The 20,252-nt window shown below is 42.0% G+C and overlaps 1 protein-coding gene and 1 long non-coding RNA gene across 4 annotated transcripts in view; one reads left to right on the forward strand and one right to left on the reverse strand.

Moving 5' to 3' along the window:
- Positions 1-6,472, reverse strand: part of LOC132431612 (uncharacterized) — a 53,441-nt gene extending 46,969 nt beyond the window's left edge. Inside the window, exon 1 of the long non-coding RNA XR_009520776.1 lies at positions 6,356-6,472. This is a non-coding gene — a long non-coding RNA (uncharacterized lncRNA). The remainder of the gene's footprint in view (positions 1-6,355) is intronic.
- A 169-nt stretch (positions 6,473-6,641) lies between these two features.
- CNOT10 (CCR4-NOT transcription complex subunit 10) overlaps positions 6,642-20,252 on the forward strand; it is a 63,197-nt gene continuing 49,586 nt past the window's right edge. The window contains exons 1-3 of one of the 3 annotated variants that reach the window (XM_060022100.1): positions 6,642-6,824; positions 17,774-17,868; positions 18,772-18,933. In XM_060022100.1, coding sequence (XP_059878083.1) covers positions 6,653-6,824; positions 17,774-17,868; positions 18,772-18,933 — 429 coding nt within the window. In that variant the 5' untranslated portion in view covers positions 6,642-6,652. Of the gene's footprint in view, positions 6,910-12,541; positions 12,744-17,773; positions 17,869-18,771; positions 18,934-20,252 lie in introns of those variants that run through there. The other 2 variants (XM_060022098.2, XM_060022099.1) reach the window with 2 other exon arrangements.

Consider the following 20,252-nt stretch of genomic DNA (forward strand, 5'->3'; position numbering starts at 1 on the left):
GAGCCCGTGAGCCACAACTACTGAGCCCAGGTGCTGCAACTACTGAAGCCCACATGCCTAGAGCCCGTGCTCTGCAACAAGAGAAGCCACTACAATGAGAAACCCGTGCACCGCAATGAAGAGTAGCCCCCCGTTCGCCCCAACTAGAGAAAAGCCTGCGCACAGCAATGAAGACCCAACGCAGCAAAAAAAAAAAAAAAAAAAAAAAATCAGACTGTCACTATCTGAACCCAAGGATCAATCTAAATGTCACCAAAAATGAGACAGAAAGTATAACATGCCTCCAGACAGTGATGCAAAAAGTACACAGCACCACCTAGGAGATTCTCAGGGAAAAGTTTTTTTGAATCATAATATAATCAAGCCTTTAAAGCTGATCTCCAGTCCACAGGAAATATTGAGCATAAAGGATGTAGTCCACAAGGAAGCAATATACCAGATCTCAAAGGAGGGATCTTATATTGGACTCTAATTTCATCAACCAGTCAATGAAAGAAAAAATAAAAGGGTAGGGGACTGTTCTAGATTAAGAGAAACATAGGACTTAAAAGACTTATAAGAAACACAAGAGACATAACCAAATAAAAGAGATCTTGTTTGATCCTGATTCTAAACAGAAATTACAGAAAGAGTATTTTTATACAATAGAGGAAATTTGAGTATGGCTTGGTAATTGAATGATATTAAGGAATTATTTTGAATTGTGTTAGATGTGATAATGGCATTGTGGCTATGCAAGAAAGTATTTGGATATTCCTTTTGGGGTGCATACTGAAGTGTTTAGAAGTGAATGGTATGATGTCTGGGACTTGCTTTAAAATATTCCTGCAACAAAAACATAAGAAGGGGACAGGGGAGATGAAATAAGTCTATGATGAAATGAGGCTAGGGGATAGACACATAGGATTCGTTATACTTTCAAATAAATTCCACCTTATAGTATGTATCCTAGAGAAGCTCTGGTAACAGTGCACATGTCCAAGGGCGGTTCTGCAGCTGTGTTTGTAAAATGAAAATTGGAAATGAGTCTGTCAATAAGAGAAAAACAGTGATAAAGTGATAAGGGACTGTCCTTTCAGCAGTCCGTTCCTGCTCCTCCTGTTTAATAAAATCCTGATTTTACTTATCCCCCACATAAATGTTTTATGGATGCATTGTGATGAATCCAAGGCATAAGATGGAATCTCTTTTGCCAGTAATTGATCCAGTGGTGGGCAGGCTACCAACTTCACCGAGGAGAACTAAGGGGAGATTTTGGTGAGAGACTTCTGAGAAAGATTCACTGTACTTCATTGATTCTAAGACACACACTCTTTCTTTTGTTTCTGAAATTATCAGGCTTCTCACAATCTCTGTCAGATGGCTGCTATGGTGTGATTGTCATTCCCCGTGTGTGTGCAAACGATCTGAAAACCTACCATTCGTGACTTCTGGTAAGATCCAGAAAGTGCCAGAACTGAAACCTGCAGAATGGGCCTTCTTGAGACAACAGTGGTGATTCTGTGAGGAGACTGCTGTCCTGCCAGTGTTCCTGAGGGCACAGAGGGTGATGAACACAGACAGGGAAGGCACTGAATTGAAAAGTAATTTAGAGTGGAACTCTGGCGGGAAGACGTTCTGAAAATACCTTAAACAATTTGGTTCATTTCTATTTTCTTGTTTTGTATACTCAGGAGTAATATATAATTTTAAAAATTTTATGTCTAGGTCTCAAAGAGCTATTTATTTAAACATAAATTCTAAGGGATAAGAAAGCATTAAGTCAGTTTAATTGTCAGCACTCTTTATTTTTAGTAGTAAATTGATAGGATCTTGGGTTTGATGAAATGTGGTACCTATTTGTTAGAGAATAAGGCTGGAAAAGGAAAATTCTTTTCCCCCTTCCTCCACTTCCTTTGGATACCGCGACAGGCAAGCGTATGATGCTCAGAGCTATGGCCATTATCTTGGGACCACAAGAGGAAGATAGAACCCCAGGGATGCCCAACTGCATCTTGACACTGCTGAGTCACTGATTTAGCAATGGAACAGTCTACCTGCAGATTTCTCATCAGTGAGATATTTAATGCCTTTATTATTTATGAGACTTTTCTTTTTTGGCTACACTGCGAGGCATGTGGGATCTTAGTTCCCCGACCGGGACTGAACCCAAGCCCCGTGCGTTGGAAGTGCAGAGTGTTAACCACTGAACTGCCAGGGAAGTCCCTATGAGACTTCTATGTAAGGATCATGCTACAAAAGTATACCTAAGTGATCATCATTTAGTGGAATACTATAAACTATATATGTTGTTTAATATATATAATACATTTATAATGTTTATATAAATATATTATATATTTTAAATGAATATTATATATTATGAATATATATTTCAATCTCAAAAATGTAGCATTGAGTTGAAAAAGCAAGTTTCAGGGAATTCCCAGGCAGTCCAGGGGTTAGGACTAGGCGCTTTCACTGCGTGGTCCGGGTTCAATCCCTGGTTGGGGAACTAAGATCCCACAAGCCCCATGGTGTGGCAAAAAAAAAAAAAATTTTAATTTAAAAATTATTTTAAAACATTTTATTTTATTTTAAAAATATTTATTTATTTACTTACTTATTTGGCTGTGCCAGGTCTTAGCTGCAGCACGCGGGATCTTTGTTGCCATGTGCAGGATCTTTTAGTTGCAGTATGCAGGCTCTTAGTTGCGGCATACGGGATCTAGTTCCCTGACCAGGAATCAAACCCAGGCCCCCTGCATTGGGAGTGCAGAGTCTTAACCACTGTACCACCAGGGAAGTCCCTTTTTAATTTTTTTAAATAAAAGAAATTAAAAAGCAAGTTTCAGAATGATACTGTCAGTGTGATATTTAAAGTTGAATGAATAATAATAAATGTTGTTTATGGGTATATCATGTTTTAAACATGGACTACAAGGACACATAGCATCTTCAAAGAAGTGCCTACCTCTGGGAAGAGAGTAAGGGAAATGCAATCAGGAAGGGAATATAAATTGAACTCATCTGTACCAGTAACGGTTTTCAAAAGAAAGATCTGAAGGAAACGTGGTGAACGTTGACATTTGTCAAATCTGAGTGGTAAATAAACTTGTCATAATATATCTGTACTTTTCTGTGTTCTGAAATATCTCATCATGATGATGATAAAATTTTAACTACTCAATTTTCCCATTATTTATAGTTGAATAATCTTTCTGAATTCAGGTTTTAGAGAGTAATAAAAATATGTTTAACATACATATTTTTTTCTTCACTTGTAAATTGGAAATGTCCTCAAGGAGAAGGCACCAATGAGTCATTAAAAAAAACAAAAAAACAAAAAACAGGACCGGTGGTCCAGTGGTTAAGACTCCGTGCTTCCACGGCAGGGGGCACCGGTTTGATCCCTGGTGGGGAAAGATCCTGCATGCCACAAGGTATGGCCAAAAAAAAAAAACCCCGAAAAACCCCACTCTACCTTGCTGGTTTGACACAGAATTAGATATTGGTAATGTCTGCACAACTTTGTGAATATACTAAAAACCATGGAATTATATACTTTAAAATGGTGAATTGCATGGTATGTGCTTATATCTCAATTTTTTAAATTAGTCATTGTCCAATAACAATAACTTATTATTTTTCACCATTCTGGGGGTTGACTGAGCAGTTTTTCTTTTCTTTTTTTTTTTTTTTTTTGGCTGCATTGGGTCTTCATTGCTGCGTGCAGGCTTTCTCTAGTTCTGGCCAGTGGGGGCTACTTCTCATTATGGTGGTTTCTCTTGTTGTGGAGCACAGGTTCTAGGTGCGCGAGCTTCAGTAGCTGCAGCACGTGGGCTCAGTAGTTGTGGTGCATGGGCTTAGTTGCTCTGCAGCACGTGGGATCCTCCCGGACCACGGATCGAACCTGTGTCCCCTGCACTGGCAGGTGGACTCCCAACCACTGCACCACCAGGGAAGCCCCTGAGCAGTTTTTCTGCTTCATATGATGTTAGCTAGGATCACTCATGTGACTGCATTGAGCTGGCAGCTGGATTGGGCTAGAAGGTTCAAGAAGGCTTCATTCTTATGTCTGGAACCTTGGTGCTGGTTGTCACTTGGGACATCTTGGCTCCCCTTCTCATGGTCTCGCTCCAGCAGGACAGTCTTATAGCCTTACAGCATGGTAGCTGAGTACAAGGGAGGAAAAGTGGACACTGCCATGCCTTTCAAGGGCTAGAACCAAAACTGGCTCAGCATCACTTCTGCATTCTGTTGGTTGGAGCAAGTCACAACTCATATTCAAAGGGAGGGGAAGAGCAGCAATGTTCATATTGGGATGGGAGGGACTGGTGACAACCATTCTTGGAGACAGTCTTCCATAAATGGCAAGGACCACATCGGGTTTGAGGCACTGTGGGTACACAGTGGTACCATCACTAGCTGGATGCGAACTGACTCACCATGGCTGGTGACCAAGCAGAGTCCCACTGAGATTTTTTACCTCCCACTTTTTTTTTAAATAAATTTTTATTTATTTATCTATTTATTTTTGGCTGCGTTGGGTCTTCGTTGCTGCGTGCGGGCTTCCTCTAGTTGCGGCAAGAGGGGACTACTCTTTGTTGCGGTGCATGGGCTTCTCATTGCAGTGGCTTCTCTTGTTGCAGAGCAAGGGCTCTAGGCCTGCAGGCTTCAGTAGTTGTGGTGCACGGGCTTAGTTGCTCCGCGGTATGCGGGATCTTCCCGGACCAGGGCTCGAACCCGTGTCCCCTGCATTGGCAGGCGGATTCTTAATCAATGCGCCACTGGGGAAGTCCCACACCTCCCACGTCTGAATTAACTCTTCTTCCTCCCTGTAAACGAGGGAGAGCTGCCAATATGGAAAGGTGAGAGAAGAGACCCAAGACGTTTTCCACATAGGCGAATTCTAGAACCTTTAAAGCTGAATGTAACAGTTAAGATAATAGTTGTTTACTAGTCTTGTTACTTGAGAAAGTGGGTTAACACCTCATTTTCCATATCTGTGAAATGGATAAGGTCCAAGAGGTGGGACCACATGTGAGAAAGTGAAAAATGGCTCTGCTGACAAGCCTGGAGACTTAAGAGAAAAACAATTCTTCTAGCAGAACACTCCCAGCGGGACATACACTACACTCACAGAATATGAACATGTTCAGAGAAGGTTACACCATAATTGTGTTTGGGACAAGACAGAAATGAAGCCCTCCATAAGCACAAAAACGAGGGAACACCTCCTTCTTCTAACATGACTGATGCAGCTCCCTGACCAATGACAACTCTCTAGCCTTGCTTTAATCCTCCTGCCTCCTAGATAAAAACTACTAGATAAAAACTAAGACACTCAATCACTGAATTGTCTGTTTCCTGACTGCCTCCAATCCAAAACTGCCAACCCCTCAACTTCCCTAATACCTCTTTAAAATCATCCAGCAAAAGCCCAAATTCTCTCAATTTCCTTTTAATTCCTTTTTTATTGAGAGGCTCCCTACAGTGGCTAGATCAGTAAACACTGCAGGTGTCTTTTTATGTGGGCTCTAACATACTCATCAAAAGACATACTAGGGCTTCCCTGGTGGCGCAGTGGTTGAGAGTCCGCCTGCCGATGCAGGGGACACGGGTTCGTGCCCTGGTCCGGGAAGATCCCACATGCCGCGGAGCGGCTGGGCCCGTGAGCCATGGCCGCTGAGCCTGAGCGTCCGGAGCCTGTGCTCCGCAACGGGACAGGCTACAACAGTGAGAGGCCCGCGTACCGCAAAAAAAAAAAAAAAAAAAAAAAATCTTGACCAGTATTCTTCAAAGCTGTTAAAGTCATCAGGAACAAGAAAAATCTGAGAAGTGATTACAGACGAGAATAGCCTAAGGAGGGAATTCCCTAGCGGTCCAGTGGTTAGGACTTGGATGCTGGCCCAGGTTCGATCCCTGGTCGGAGAACTAAGACTGCGATTCTGCAAGCGGCGCAGCAGAGCGGGGAAAAAAAAAAAAAAAAAGCCTAAGGAGACATGAATAATTTAATGTGGTATCTTGGACAATATCCTGGAACAGAAAATCGACATTGACTAAAAAAAGTTTTTTTTCATTTTTTTAAATGTTGAATTTAGTTAATAGTAATGTACCAACCAAAGTTGTTTCTTAGATGTGACGGATGTACCATAGTAATGTAATAATTATTCAAGAGGATCACAACAGGGGGAACTAGGTGAAGAGTATACAAGAGCTCCATGTATCATTTTGCAATTTTCTTGTAAATCTAAAACCTCTAAAATAAAATGTTTCGTTTTGTTTCCAAACGGGGAATCGCAACTGTGCCTTCTCACAGAGCTGAGAGAAATCATTAAAAGTGTACAAGCCAAGTGCAAGGCTCAATGCTTACCATATAGATGTCAGGTGCAGTTACTCTGGTTTTATGTAAAATGAGGGACAAGAGCTCGGATACTCGAGAATTCTAACCAGGATAAGCACACAGCAGCGGCCCGCAGCTCCCATCCGGCACACCCAACACACGCGCAGACGCGCGGGTGAGCGCACGTCCGGCCGGGCGCGCGCGCTCACGCCGCAGGGGGCGGGCCGCCGGGGACGCCAGCGTGGGGCGGGGCCAGCCGCAGTTCCCACGCCGGCCGCGGCCCCCGGAAGTAGTGTGTCAGGGGACGCGGCGGGGCGGAAACCGTGCATGGCTGGAGGTAGTGGCACTGCCCGGGGCGGAGACGCTGCTGCTGTTGCTAGACGACGCAAACTAGTCTTCGTCACTTCCTCAGCCCGCCGTCTGCCCACTCCCCAGGCCGGAACCCAGGGGCCCGGAGCCGGAGTGGGCGCAGGGTCGTCCTCCGAGGTCCAGGATAGCGGTAAGCCGGGCAGCTGGTGTGGAGGCCACGCCACCTGCGGGGAACCCGAGCCGAGGCGGGAAGATGGCCGCAGACAAGCCTGCAGGTGAGGCGCCCGCGCCTCGCGCGCTGGGGCGGCGGGACCCGCGGGGGCGGGCAGACCCTATGCTGCGGTGGCGGGGCCCCGGGTGGGGACGAGGGATGGGGACTCCGGGGCGACTCTAATTGGAGCGTGCATTTCTCTCCCCCATCTCCTCCCTTGGCCGTCGCTACTGTGAGTCTTTGGGCCCAAGGTCCGATAGTTTCTTACCAAGTGCAGTATGAAGCCGCTTCTGGCCGCCTTTGCCCGGCTCTCCGGAATATCTCAGATTTAAAAAGCTTAAATCTAGGTGGCCGCTTCACAGACTTTTCGAATTCCCACTGAGGAAGGCAGAGCAAGGAAAGTTCACCCCGGAGATGCGGCTACCTTGATGCCCCCGGCTCGGGCTAGGACTCATCTGGGTGGTTTCCGCCACATCAGCCTGCCTATGGTCAGCGACGTCTTGTGTAATTAGCTTTGTAAAAACAACTTATTGAAATAGGCATAACATTATCGTGTCTCACTTCGAGCTGTGCTCTCTATAATATCTTGCGTTTAGAACCTCTTTTCCCCTTAAGTTTAATCTCGACGATTTTCTTTATGGATTACTGCTCCATTCCTAGAATCTTCTCCATTGAGGAATATAAAATTCTTTCCTGCCTACTCTGGGACGGTCTGGCGTATATTTCCTGTAAGAAAATAATGTTCTCTGTGGCATCCATCCAGGTTTTGTTGGAAGGAACTTAAATGACAGGACTTAGAAGTGGTCAACAGTTAGACTTTTTACAGTAAAATTAATTTTTTTAAAAAAGGAAAAGAGGGCTTCCCTGGTGGCGCAGTGGTTGAGAGTGCGCCTGCCGATGCAGGGGACACGGGTTCGTACCCCGGTCCGGGAAGATCCCACGTGCCGCGGAGCGGCTGGGCCCGTGAGCCATGACCGCTGAGCCTGCGCGTCCGGAGCCTGTGCTCCGCAATGGGAGAGGCCACAACAGTGAGAGGCCCGCGTACCGCAAAAAAAAAAAAAAAAAAAAAGGAAAAAATCTCAATGTGCTGTAATTTTTTTTATTAGGTCCTGATCTCAATAACTGACGAACTTGATTTGAAATTAAAGTGAGCCAAGCCTAATATAGGTACAGATGAATGAAATTGTCAGAGCATGTCTTCAGTAATCTACTAAGAAGAAAAACAAGAGAAAAGGTTTAGAGAGTGAGGCTAAACCTTTAGAGGGCGCTAGAGAATTTTAGGTAGGCTGGTCAGGGAAGGCCTCTGGTGAGGTGATATTTGAGCAGACACCCCAACGAAATGAAGGGGTGAGCCATACGGAATGAGGAGGGGTGGGTGGGAGAAAGTTCCAGGCAGGGAATAAGCATGGCCTATGCAAGCCTGGACCAAGAGGACCAACATATTCCATCTTAGTTTAGGACATTGTCTCTCCCCCAGGTTTACCATTTCTATTCACCCATACCATTGCACTTGCCTGGAATGACCTTTTTAGGCCTAAAACCTATGTTGTTTTCAAGTCCTGTTTCAGTCATAAAGCATTCTTCTACTTATTCATTCATTCGTTCATAAAAATTGAGTGCCAGGCACTGCCGTGGATATTAAAGAAATGGATATGACACACTCCCTGCTTTTGAAGACCTGCTATTCAGTCTGTTAGAGTCAGCCCTATTATAGTGGCACTCCCATTTGGGAAGAGCTATGTAATATATGTAGTAGAAGAATAAGGTCCAGAGTGATTTGGGGCCTTTCTTTGATTGGTTTAAGCTTATAGGCCACAGTGTAGGAAACTTCCTACCTAGATAATAAGGTTGAATTTGTATTAAGTAGATGAGTGTTTAGTGTGGCCCCATGAATCTCTCCGCTCCTCCTCTCCATCCCCATTTCAAGTGCGGTTGTTCTGGCCTTTATCTCTCTCTTTTTTAAAAAAAAATTGGAGTACAGTTACTTTACAATGTTGTGTTAGTTTCTGCTGTACAGCAAAGTGAATCAGCTATACGTATACATCTGGCCTTTATCTCTTGATGTGGTCTGTTTCACATTGAGCATCCTTCTGAATGGTTTTGTCTCTTCCTATCCAGTCCATTCTCACTGCTGCGTTTTCACTTTATTTCTAAAACACTATTTAGATCATACCATTCCTTGCCTATAAACTTTCTAAGACTGTGCCATTTTTTGTGCATCAGATCCTCACTCCTTAATGTCATTTGTGAGGCTCTTCACAATCTTTTCCCATCTGATACTTCTATATCATCACATCTAGCTCTTCACACCAGAAATGATTCTTAGAAAGTATCATGTTCTTTTGAGTTTCTGAGCGGTAATGCCCTTCTTTCTCTTCTCTATCTGGTGAACATGCTTCTCATTCAAAATCTAGTTTATATGCTGCTTCAACTCTGAGCTCCTGAGCCCAAGACCCTTTTCATGGAGATTGTTCTTCATTAGGTAAGAAAGAGGCCCATGAAAGGATTTAAGGAGGTAAGTGACCTGATCACACTGACTGTGGTAGAGAATGGATTTTTTTTTTTTTTTTTTTTTTTTTGGCCTCACCTCTCGACCTTTAGATCTTAGTTCCCCGATCAGGGATCAAACCTGTGCCCCCTGCAGTGGAAGCGTGGAGCCTTAACCATTGGACCACCAGGGAAGTCCAAGGATGGATTTAAATGAAATAAGACTGGAAGCTCAGAAACTAGCTGAGACCAGCTAATGTTGTGATATTAATTTATTCATTAAATATTCACCAATAGCCTGCTCTGCCAGACACTGCGAAGTCTCTGTCCATGAGGAGCTTGTAATGTAGTAAGAAAGGCAGATAAACATGTAAACAAAGTAAGAAATAATTCGGATTTCAAGCTGTGATAAATATTGTGAAGAAAAGAAAAAATGAGTAAAAGGATAGAGGATAACTGAGAGCAGGGACCCTACTTTGAGTGGATTGGTTAGAGAAGGAAGGGCTGGCTCTCTTAGAGGTGACATTTGAACAATGTCCTTGCTCCTTGGGAAAGGTTCTGAGTTAAGCCTCAGTTTCTTCATTTGTAAAATGGGGGTCCTAATAATCTTCTAATTTATTCCTAATAGCTTTCTAATTTATTTACCTCCCCAGGTTACAGCTTGTGAGGATCAGCTGAGGTGAGGTGTATGTTTTAGCCCACATCCTCTGGGAAGCAGAACCCGATTAAGGTGTTCACTTTTTGGAAGGTGCAAGCCCAGGATAGTGAAGGTGAGGGAGAGAAGGAAGGAAGGCAAAGGAAGATGAACTACATTACAGCCCTAGCTACTGTTCCATCGTGACCTGTGAAGACACGTAGCAGGTCATTTGCATATGGGACTTTTCTGTAAGGTTTTCGAGGAGAAATTACACTTCAGAATAGTCCATATGAGAGAGAAAGAAGGGATGATTTATTTGTCCAGCTTTCTCCCATTTCCTGTTTCCAGCTGGTCAAGACTCACCTCCTGGAGAATTAATTTACCTGTGCTTCTAGGTTACGTGGCTTCTTAGTGATTAATCAGCCAGCAGTTCTCACACCCTGATTTGTATTTCAACCAAATCATGAAGGGAGGGGGTTCCCATCCACCCTGATCCCATCCTCCCTTTATGATTCAAAGATAAACATTGAAGGGGCAGTTGAAAGTCCTAAGGTTCATGTCCCTATGTAACAGAAAAGCGGTGTGAAACACCAGCAATATTTTAGGGTGATTTATTTGACTTTTGATAGTTATTTGAAAGGAGAAAGTGGCTGGAGTTAGGATGCAAAATCCTAGATTTGAATTTATCTGAGAATTTGGACTATGAGGATGGCAGTAGTAGGCTTAATAGGAAAAGGTTGATGACATTATGAATATGGGAAAGACAGGACCAGATGAGTAATATGAAATCGGGAGAAGAGTACTTGAAGATGGCTTTGAAATTTTGAGCCAGGATGACTGTAAAAATGGTAGGAAGGGGCTTCCCTGGTGGCGCAGTGGTTGAGAGTCCGCCTGCCGATGCAGGGTACACGGGTTCGTGCCCTGGTCCGGGAAGATCCCACATGCCGCAGAGCGGCTGGGCCCGTGAGCCATGGCCGCTGAGCCTGCGCGTCCGGAGCCTGTGCTCCCCAACGGGAGAGGCCACAACAGTGAGCGGCCAGCATACCGCAAAAAAAAAAAAAAAATGTTTTAAGGTTGTAGTTAAAATGGAATATATTAAATTATTTAAGGTAGTTATAATTTTGTTTGAAGGTATAAGTGAAATCAAACATTCATCACGGCCCTTTAAAATGAAAACTCCAAACAGAGTAAGATGTCGACGTTAAATGTAAAAGTTTGAGGAAAATCTAGTCATTCTGAACTTGTAAATTAATAACTGTTAATATTTGAAAACTAGAGTAAATCTCTTCTCCATGCATAAAAACTACTATTTTTTTAAACTAGTATTTATGAAAATAAAAACAGTCATCAGCACTGGTAGCGTTCTGCTTTGCCTGTCTTTCCCAAAGTGTGCTGATATTCTTGAAGCTTGGTATTCTGTTCTTTGTTTCTGCACTGCTGGACAGGGTGCTCAAGTCTATAGCATTGCTGGTCACGTGTTAGTCCTCTGAGCTGTGGAGAAATCAGCCATTGTATGTAGGGCTTTGCTAAGGCAGGTGTACTTGGTCATGTGATAGAAAACCACACGTGAGGTGTGTGAACATTAGCTGGATGGTGGCTTTAGTAAACCTGAATTCTTTTTCTTTGAAATGGCATCCTCATTTAAACTTTTCCTTCACAAAAGCATCAACACTATTTTGCGAGAGTAGCAGTAGATTTCCTTAGGCCTGCATTTCTTTTTACTTTGGGGAAATTTTTCTTTTCTTGAACATCATTGGAGCTGTATTTTGAAAAGTGTAGCTTGTGTGGAAGATCCTCCGATCAGATTTTTTTTTAATAAATTTATTTGTTTTATTTATTTATTTTTGGCTGTGTTGGGTCTTCCTTGCTGTGCGTTGCTTTCTCTAGTTGCAGCGAGAGGGGGCTACTCTTCATTGTGGTGTGTGGGCTTCTCATTGCAGTGGCTTCTCTTGTTGTGGAGCACAGGCTGTAGGGGCGTGGGCTTCAGTAGTTGTGGCTCACAGGCTCAGTAGTCGTGGCTCACGGGCTCAATAGTCATGGCTCACGGGCTCAGTAGTCGTGGCTCACAGGCTCTAGAGCGCAGGCTCAGTAGTTGTGACGCACGGGCCTAGTTGCTCCCCGGCACGTGAGATCTTCCCGGACCGGGGCTCAAAACCATGTTCCCCACATTGGTAGGCGGATTCTTAACCACTGTGCCACCAGGGAAGCCCCTCCAATCAGATTTTTTTCTTTTTTCTTTTTTTTTTTTTTTGCTGTACGCGGGCCTCTCACTGTTGTGGCCTCACCCGTTACGGAGCACAGGCTCCGGACGCGCAGGCTCAGCGGCCATGGCTCACGGGCCTAGAAGCTCCACGGTATGTGGGATCTTCCCGGACCGGGGCACGAACCCGTGTGCCCTATATCGGCAGGCGGACTCTCAACCACTACGCCACCAGGGAAGCCCCTCCAATCAGATTTGAATTGTTAACATTCTGTGTTGGAATGTGTCTGGGCTTTCCGTTAACTGACTTTTTCCAGTTTTGGAAAAGCAGTGTGTTTCTTTTCTACTTAGTTTAAACCTAATTGGTTAGAAATGAAGCCCGTTGGCTTAAAAAGCATCAAAGTCTGTGCGCCGAAGAGCTCTGTTCGCCTAGATGGTCAGCCCTGTTCATTAGGCCAGAGTAGAAGGAAGGTCAGGCTTATGGATGAACGGTCATATACTCTTTCAATTGGCAATAGAGACTATTTTGGGACAAATAAAGACACGTTGTGGAATTACGTGCAGCCTCTTTCTGGTAAGAAGTCAGTAGTTACCAAGAAATTGAATGTTTTAAAGACTGATTGTCAAAATAATACCTGTTCCTTGCAGAAAACTTGAAAAGTGCAGAAAGATAAGGAAAATAGGAATAGGAATCGTATTGGAGTGGGGTTTTTTCCCCCTAGTTTTATCTTGAAGTAAAAGAATGTAGGTAAAATAATAGCTGGTTAACATGTAAAAGTCTGTTTACTGAGCTCAGTTCTCTAAAATGTCTATTTCAGAGACTCTTGTCATCCTTAGAGTCTAGCTTATTAAAGTTGGCTTCTTTCCTTATTTGGAAGATTTTAGGAGACTTTTACAGTTCCTAGAGAATAATGATAGCAGTGGCCACATAAGCCAATCTGCTTCTGGTGGGAAGTAGAAGCTTAAACTCTTCAGTGCCTTGGTGAATTGTTGGGTGTTTCCCTCTGCCTTGTATTTATAATCACAATTTATAAATGACAGTTGGGCCAAAAAGTCCCATTAAAGAATGTCATCTAATTTAGAGAGGCTATATTTTAGAAGAAGCTATGGAGATAACTTGATGGCAAACTAAGAATTTTGGGCATTTGGTTTAAATTTAGTGTACTTCTTTATGAGGGGAGATAAAGTTTTTAAACACTTTAGGTTTCCTAAAAAATTTCAAAGTATTTACGTTCATTGTTAAAATTTTACGGTGAATATACCTAGAGTTGAGGTTCTGTCTCAATCTAAACTCATACCTGGCTTTCTGGGGTCCTGAAATCCTGTGTCCCCATTTTTACACATTTTAAAGAAAATGGTCCTTACTGGTATTGTGCACCTGAAAGTTTTGCAAAGCAGGTGTATTGTGTAAACAGTTGAGTTAACAGTAACTCACTGTTACTGGCTTTCTAAAGAAAAAGCTGTTTGACAGGGTCCTCTTAAACCAGTGAGCTCTCTCACTGGTTTAAACTGTTAAACTATTAGTTTTTGTCCTCCCTGTTACGAATCAATTCTTATTTATTTGTATGCAAAAGTGGAAATGCAATACTAATTTATCTAACTTTAATTATCAGAGGTAATACTTCTAATAAACCCCAATGCCAGGGACTTCGCTGGTGGTCCAGTGGTAAAGAATCCATCCTGCAATGCAAGGGACACAGGTTTGATCCCTGGTCAGGAAACTAAGATCCCACATGCCGTGGGGCAACTAAGCCCATGTGCCATAACTACTGAGCCTGCACACCTCAACTAGAGAGCCCGTGTGCCTCAAACTACAGAGCACTCGTGCTCTGGAGCCCGCGCGCCACAACTACAGAGCTCATGCACCCTAGAGGCCGTGCACCACAACTAGAGAAAAGAAAACCCGCACACCACAACTAGAGAGGAGCTCACATGCTGCAGTGAAAGATCCCACATACCACAATAAATATCTTGCATGCTGCAACTGAGACCCAACACAGGCAAAAATAAAAATAAATAAATAAAATAAATATTTTTTAAAAAACACTGTGAATAAAATTTACCTCTAAAAAAACAAAAACACCCCAAAAAGCCCCAAATACCAGAATACCTTTTTTTGTAGGGCAGATCTAAGTCTTAGATAAGTTCACTTAAGCACAGGTTATATTTTGTTTCTAAGTGTAAGTGGGGATTCTCAAGAGTATTGTAATAATAGGGGTTTTGCAGTGATCTATGGAGCTGTTCACACTAAATCTAATTTCATTGTTTATTTGTATGTTTAAATAAGTATTAAGAAATAAGTATTTTATAAAAAAACAAACAAAAAACCACAATGGAATCCTTAGTTGTTCTGTCAAAGGGAAAGGGGGAAGGAATCCTTAGTTGTTCTGTCAAAAGGAAAGGGGGAAGGAATCCTTAGTTGTTCTGTCAAAAGGAAAGGGGGAAGGAAGCTAATATCTAGTTAAGAGAGTTAGATGGTCAAGGGGAGACCAGACTGAAGATATGACTGATTCCAAGACGTATGTTTTCATTATACCATGATGTCATCTTGACAGAGGGAAATCGGGGGTCTTTGCTTACTGCTTATATGTGCCACGCCAGGGCTTCCAAAAGTCAGCTCTACTGAGGACTCATTTGTTGAAATGATCCTGGAAAACAGGTTTCTAGGCAGTTATCAAAAAGTGCTCACATCATAAGTGTACATACAGTTTAATGAATTCTCACACACCCAGAAGCACCCCCCACTCTCCACCCCATGCATCTTGCAGTCACTAGACTCCTGGAGGTAACCCCTTATCTGAATTCTAAAACCTTGTATTAGTTTTAGGCAGGCATTTAAAAATAAAACTTAAAAAAAAAAGTAACCCATGTAAATTATAAAAATTTAAACAAGTGTTGTCAAATGCAAGTTTATGTGCCTGAAGCACAGTGAGGCCAAACAAACCAAAATGTCAGAGTTTCGAGCAGGGAAAGGTTTACTGCAAGGCCAAACAAGGAGATTGGGTGGCTTGTATTTAAAAAACCCAAACTCCCTGATGGTTTTTGGAAAAAAGTTTTTAATAGGCAAAATTTGGGGTGAGGGCTGCAGGGTGTGTGGCTTTCTTCTGATTGGTTGGTAGTGAGGTAACAGGGTGGTGTCCAGGAATCTTGTACTCAGCCTGAAGTTACTATCCTCCACCTGTGTGGGGGCCTTAGTTCCTGCAGAAGAACTCAAGAGATGTGTTATATATATTCCTTGAGGAGGAACCAGTACTCTGCACTATTGTTTCTTGACTGCTCTACCTTTGTTTCTGCATTCCCTCCCTTCTCTAATTACTGTTTGAATCTGCCCTTTGGTACTCAGGAAAGGTCTAGGAGCCTGAAGCTTTTTTCTACAAAGAAGAAAACGGGGTGGGAGGGGTGTTCGGAAGGGTTTTTGTATCCAGGAGGGCCCCACAGACAGGGTCCTGCTCTGTTTCACAATTGAGAGGAATAGGAAGGGAAGTAAAATCTCTCACTCTTCCATCCCACTCCCTGAAGGTAATCACTGAGTTTGATGTATATCCTTCCAAAGTTTATTCTGTACATATTCAGAAGTACATATCTATGTATATATCTTTACAAAACATGAAGTTCAGTTGTATAATACTGTTTGCAGGACTTCCCTGGTGGCGCAGTGGTTAAGAATCCATCTGCCGGGCTTCCCTGGTGGCGCAGTGGTTAAGCATCCACCTGCCAATGCAGGGGACACGGCTTCGAGCCCTGGTCTAGGAAGATCCTACATGCCACGGAGCAAATAAGCCCGTGCGCCACAACTACTGAGCTGCACTCTAGAGTCCATGAGCCCCAACTACTGAAGCCCTCATGCTTAGAGCCTGTGCTCCACAGCAAGAGAAGCTACTGCAATGAGAAGCCCGCACACCTCAACGAAGAGTAGCCCGCACTCGCCACAACTAGAGAAAGCCCCTGCGCAGCAACAAAGACCCAACTCAGCCAAAAATAAATAAGGAAGGAAGGAATCCACCTGCCAATGCAGGGGACACGGGTTCGATCCCTGGTCCGGGAAGATCCCACATGCCACGGAGCAACTAAGCCCGTGCACCACAGCTACTGAGCCCACTAGCCACAACTACTGAGCCCACACTCCTAGAGCCCATGCCCCACAACAAGAGAAGCCACTGCAATGAGAAGCCCGCGCACCGCAATGAAGAGTAGCCCCCGCTTCCCACAACTAGAGAAAGCCTGCCTGCAGCAACGAAGACCCAATGCAGACAAAAATTAATTAATTTTTTAAAAAAAACTGTTTGCAATCTGTTCCTTTAAGATGTTGAAGATATTTTTCCATGTCAACACAAGTAGACTCAACTTCTTTAACAGTTGTTTAGTGTGCCATTGTATTCCTATACCATGCTTCAGTTAGCAATTTGTTTTTAATTGGAATATATAGTTAGCAATTTCTTAACTGAGGGATATTTAAGGATATCTCTAGTTGTGTTATTTCTAGACATTCACTTTTATAAATAGTGCTGCAGTGAGCATCTTTGTGTATTTGTAGAGTGAATACCTAGAAGTGGGATTGTTTGGTCAAGGCTATGTACATAGACAGGTATTGGCAATTCCTTACCAGGAGGTCTTAACCAGTTTACGCTCAGACCCAACAGGTGTTGTCCTTGAGTAGTTTAAGACTTGGTTCAGCTGAGATTTTTATGTTTATTTTTTAAATTAAAAAAATCTAATTTTTAAAAGAGTAAATTGGGTAGAAATTGTGAATAGTAGAATGTACATGGACAGTTCTGTTAAGGAAGCTTTTTAAAAAAAATTTTTTTTTGGCTGTGTCAGGTCTTAGTTGTAGCACACAGGATCTTTTCATTGTGGTGCACCGGGCTCTTCGTTGGGCGCATGGGCTTCTCTCTAGTTGTGGCACGCAGGCTTCTCTAGTTGTGGCACACAGGCTCCAGAGCACGTGGGTTCAGTAGTTGCAGCGTACGGGATCTCTAGTTGTGGGGTGCAGGCTTAGTTGCCCTGCGGCATGTGAGATCTTAGTTCCCGAACCAGGGATTGAACCCACGTCCCCTGCATTGGAAGGTGGTTTCTTAACCACTGGACCACCAGGGAAGTCCCAACGAGGCTTTTTAAATGTATTAATCTTGGCTTTTGGATTTCTTTGCCTGGAAATTACCTATGAGTTCTTATCAATGTAGTTTTCTTATTGTTAAATGTTGCTGTGTTCCAACTGGATTATAAACTTTTTGAAGGCATTGTATATGTATTTATAATCTCCTTGTGTCTGCAGGGCCTGGCATATTTTCTTGAATATGTGGGATTTTTGGTATATGGCTGGGGGACAGATCTAATATTTTTAAGAGAACACAATATTCTCAGCCTGAATGACCTGACAGACAAAACTGTAATCCGTACATAAGGATTTCCACAGCAAAAGGAAACATTTCTTAAGTTTTCGAAGGAATGGCTTCTTCCTCACTTATGACACTAATAGCCATTGTGGTTGAGAGAGGTCTAACTTTGGCAACTTCATTAGAAAGAAGACAATTAAGAAGAAAACTAGGGATACATTCACTGCATTACTGTTGTTTCTAAAGAACTATAAAACTTGTGTGTTTGCAGATCAGGGAGCAGAGAAACATGAAGGGACAGGTCAGTCCTCTGGGATTACTGATCAAGAGAAGGAGTTGTCCACCAGTGCTTTCCAGGCTTTCACAGTAAGAAGTGGTTTCTCTTAATCTGTTCCATTTTTAGTAACTGTCAAGCATGAATATTTTCACAGTGAATTTTTTAATTTATAATTTTTGTTCCGTACTAATTCAAGAGTTTAAGTTTATAGAGTAGGTTTAGGTTTAAAATTTTTTTTTTAATTTTAGAGTTTAAATATGGTGAAAGGAATGAGAGTAATTTGAGCCATTCCCAAATTTTTGTGTTTCCATAAACATATTTTAACTGTCAATGTTGTTTTTAAGTCTCTTAAATTTAGATTTGTAGTATGTGAGTCAGTCTTTTCATTTTACTACTCTCTTCAGTTCTCTTCCTTGACTGTACTTTAAAGTGGAACCCCAAAAGTTTATTGTCAGAATTTTAACTTTTCTGACATTAAACGATATGAAAGAAAACATTATTTGATTATCAAGTTACATACATGTAAGTGGAAGAACTTGATACTTGGGTATTCCAAGTATACTAGAAATTAAAATTTGGAGTAATTAATCATATTACTTTTCTTGGGTAGCCTTGGCTATTATACCTTGCTAGCAATATGTACTAATATATATTATATCTGATTATAATATATACTATATATAGGTATATTACATACCCATATATGTGTGTGTGTCTTGTAGATATAATGCACATGTATCACTGTTAGAGTTTCATTCTTTGGAAATAAATAGCCACATTTTTTTTTCAGTTTTATTGAGATATAATTGACATATCACAGTTTCTTAATTGGCATGACTCTTACTTCAACTAGTGACTTTAATTAGTATATTTAGGGGAATTATATCTGTCTTTGTAAGAATTTTTAAATAAAGATCACTGAAATATATTTGGAAATGAATGTATAGTTCTTAAAGTTGGTATGTAATTTTGTTTGTTTGTTTTTGTTTTAGGCTGGAAATTATGATGTCTGTCTGCAACATCTTGCCTGCCTACAAGATATAAACAAAGACGATTATAAAATAATTTTGAATATAGCAGTAGCTGAGTTTTTCAAAAGTAACCAGACAACAACAGATAGTTTAAGACAGACACTTAATCAGCTGAAGAATCAGGTGATACATAAATGAATTTCATTATAAAAATATTGTGGTGCTCTCTAGATTGTGAAATAAAGTTAGTTAAGTAAAATTAATTTCACTTCCTATCTGATATTAATAGCATAATTTCTAATATAAAACATTTGTTGGTATTAATTTTATTTGTATAAAATTCTTATTCTAGGAAATGAAAGGTATGTTGTGTGATTTTATTTTGTATTGGTTTTTTTTTTTTTTGGCTGCATTGGGTCTTCGTTGCTGCGCACAGGCTTTCTCTAGTTGCGGCGAGTGGGGGCTACTCTTCGTTGCAGTGCAGGCTTCTTCTCATTGTCGTGGCTTCTCTTGTTGCAGAGCACAGGCTCTAGGCGCTCAGCCTTCAGTAGTTGTGGCACACGGGCTCAGTAGTTGTGGTTTGCGGGCTCTAGAACGCAGGCTCAGTAGTTGTGGCGCACGGGCTTAGTTGCTCCGTGGCATGTGGGATCTTCCCAGACCAGGGCTCGAACCCATGTCCCCTGCATTGGCAGGCGGATTCTTAACCACTGCACCACCCGGGAAGTCTTTCTATGGGGTTTTGAACTTGAACAGAATAAGCTAATACACAAAATTTGAATGAGCTTTGGAGTTTTGAGAAAGAATTAAAATAGAAATATGTGAGAAGAGTAGCTGCCGAGATTTTATCTTATTTGTAACTGCAAAGATCTGATTATTAATAATAATGTCAAACTGTTTTAGCATTTTGGATTAGGAGATGATTAACTGATCAAATAGAAGATATTCTGATTTATATATGGTTTGGGACTTGCCTTGGTCATTAGGCATAACAGTCACAAGGGTAGACCTTTGATATTCAAGAGGGCTAATAGCAGACCTTTAGTGCTTACTGTGTAACAAGACCTTACGTAACTAAGAACCTCATATAGGACATCTCACTTATTCTTCCCAGTAGTCCTGTGAAGTAGCTACTATATTTTTTCTCATTTTACAGATGGGAAAGCTGAGGTACAGATGGCTTGGATAAATTGTCAAAAGACACAAAGCTTTTAAGTAATAAGAGCTACATGAACCCAGTTCTGTTTGTGTTTTTAGTTACTGCTTCATGCTGTACAAGGTCTTGAGACCTTTTTGAGCCCCCGTCCTGGATTCATGAGTACCACCATACTGTGGAAGCATCACCTAAAATGTGACATGGTTAGAAATAAGAGACCCCTTCAGGCTTTTCATGACTTTATAGGAGTAAAGTAATTATTCAACCCTATTAAAATTCGTCAATGAAAAGGAGAATAATAGCCAACATTTATTAAATGGTTATTACTTGATTCCATATTTCATATTAA

This window comes from Delphinus delphis, chromosome 10, assembly GCF_949987515.2.
Source record: "Delphinus delphis chromosome 10, mDelDel1.2, whole genome shotgun sequence".
In the NCBI taxonomy this organism is placed as follows: domain Eukaryota; kingdom Metazoa; phylum Chordata; class Mammalia; order Artiodactyla; family Delphinidae; genus Delphinus; species Delphinus delphis.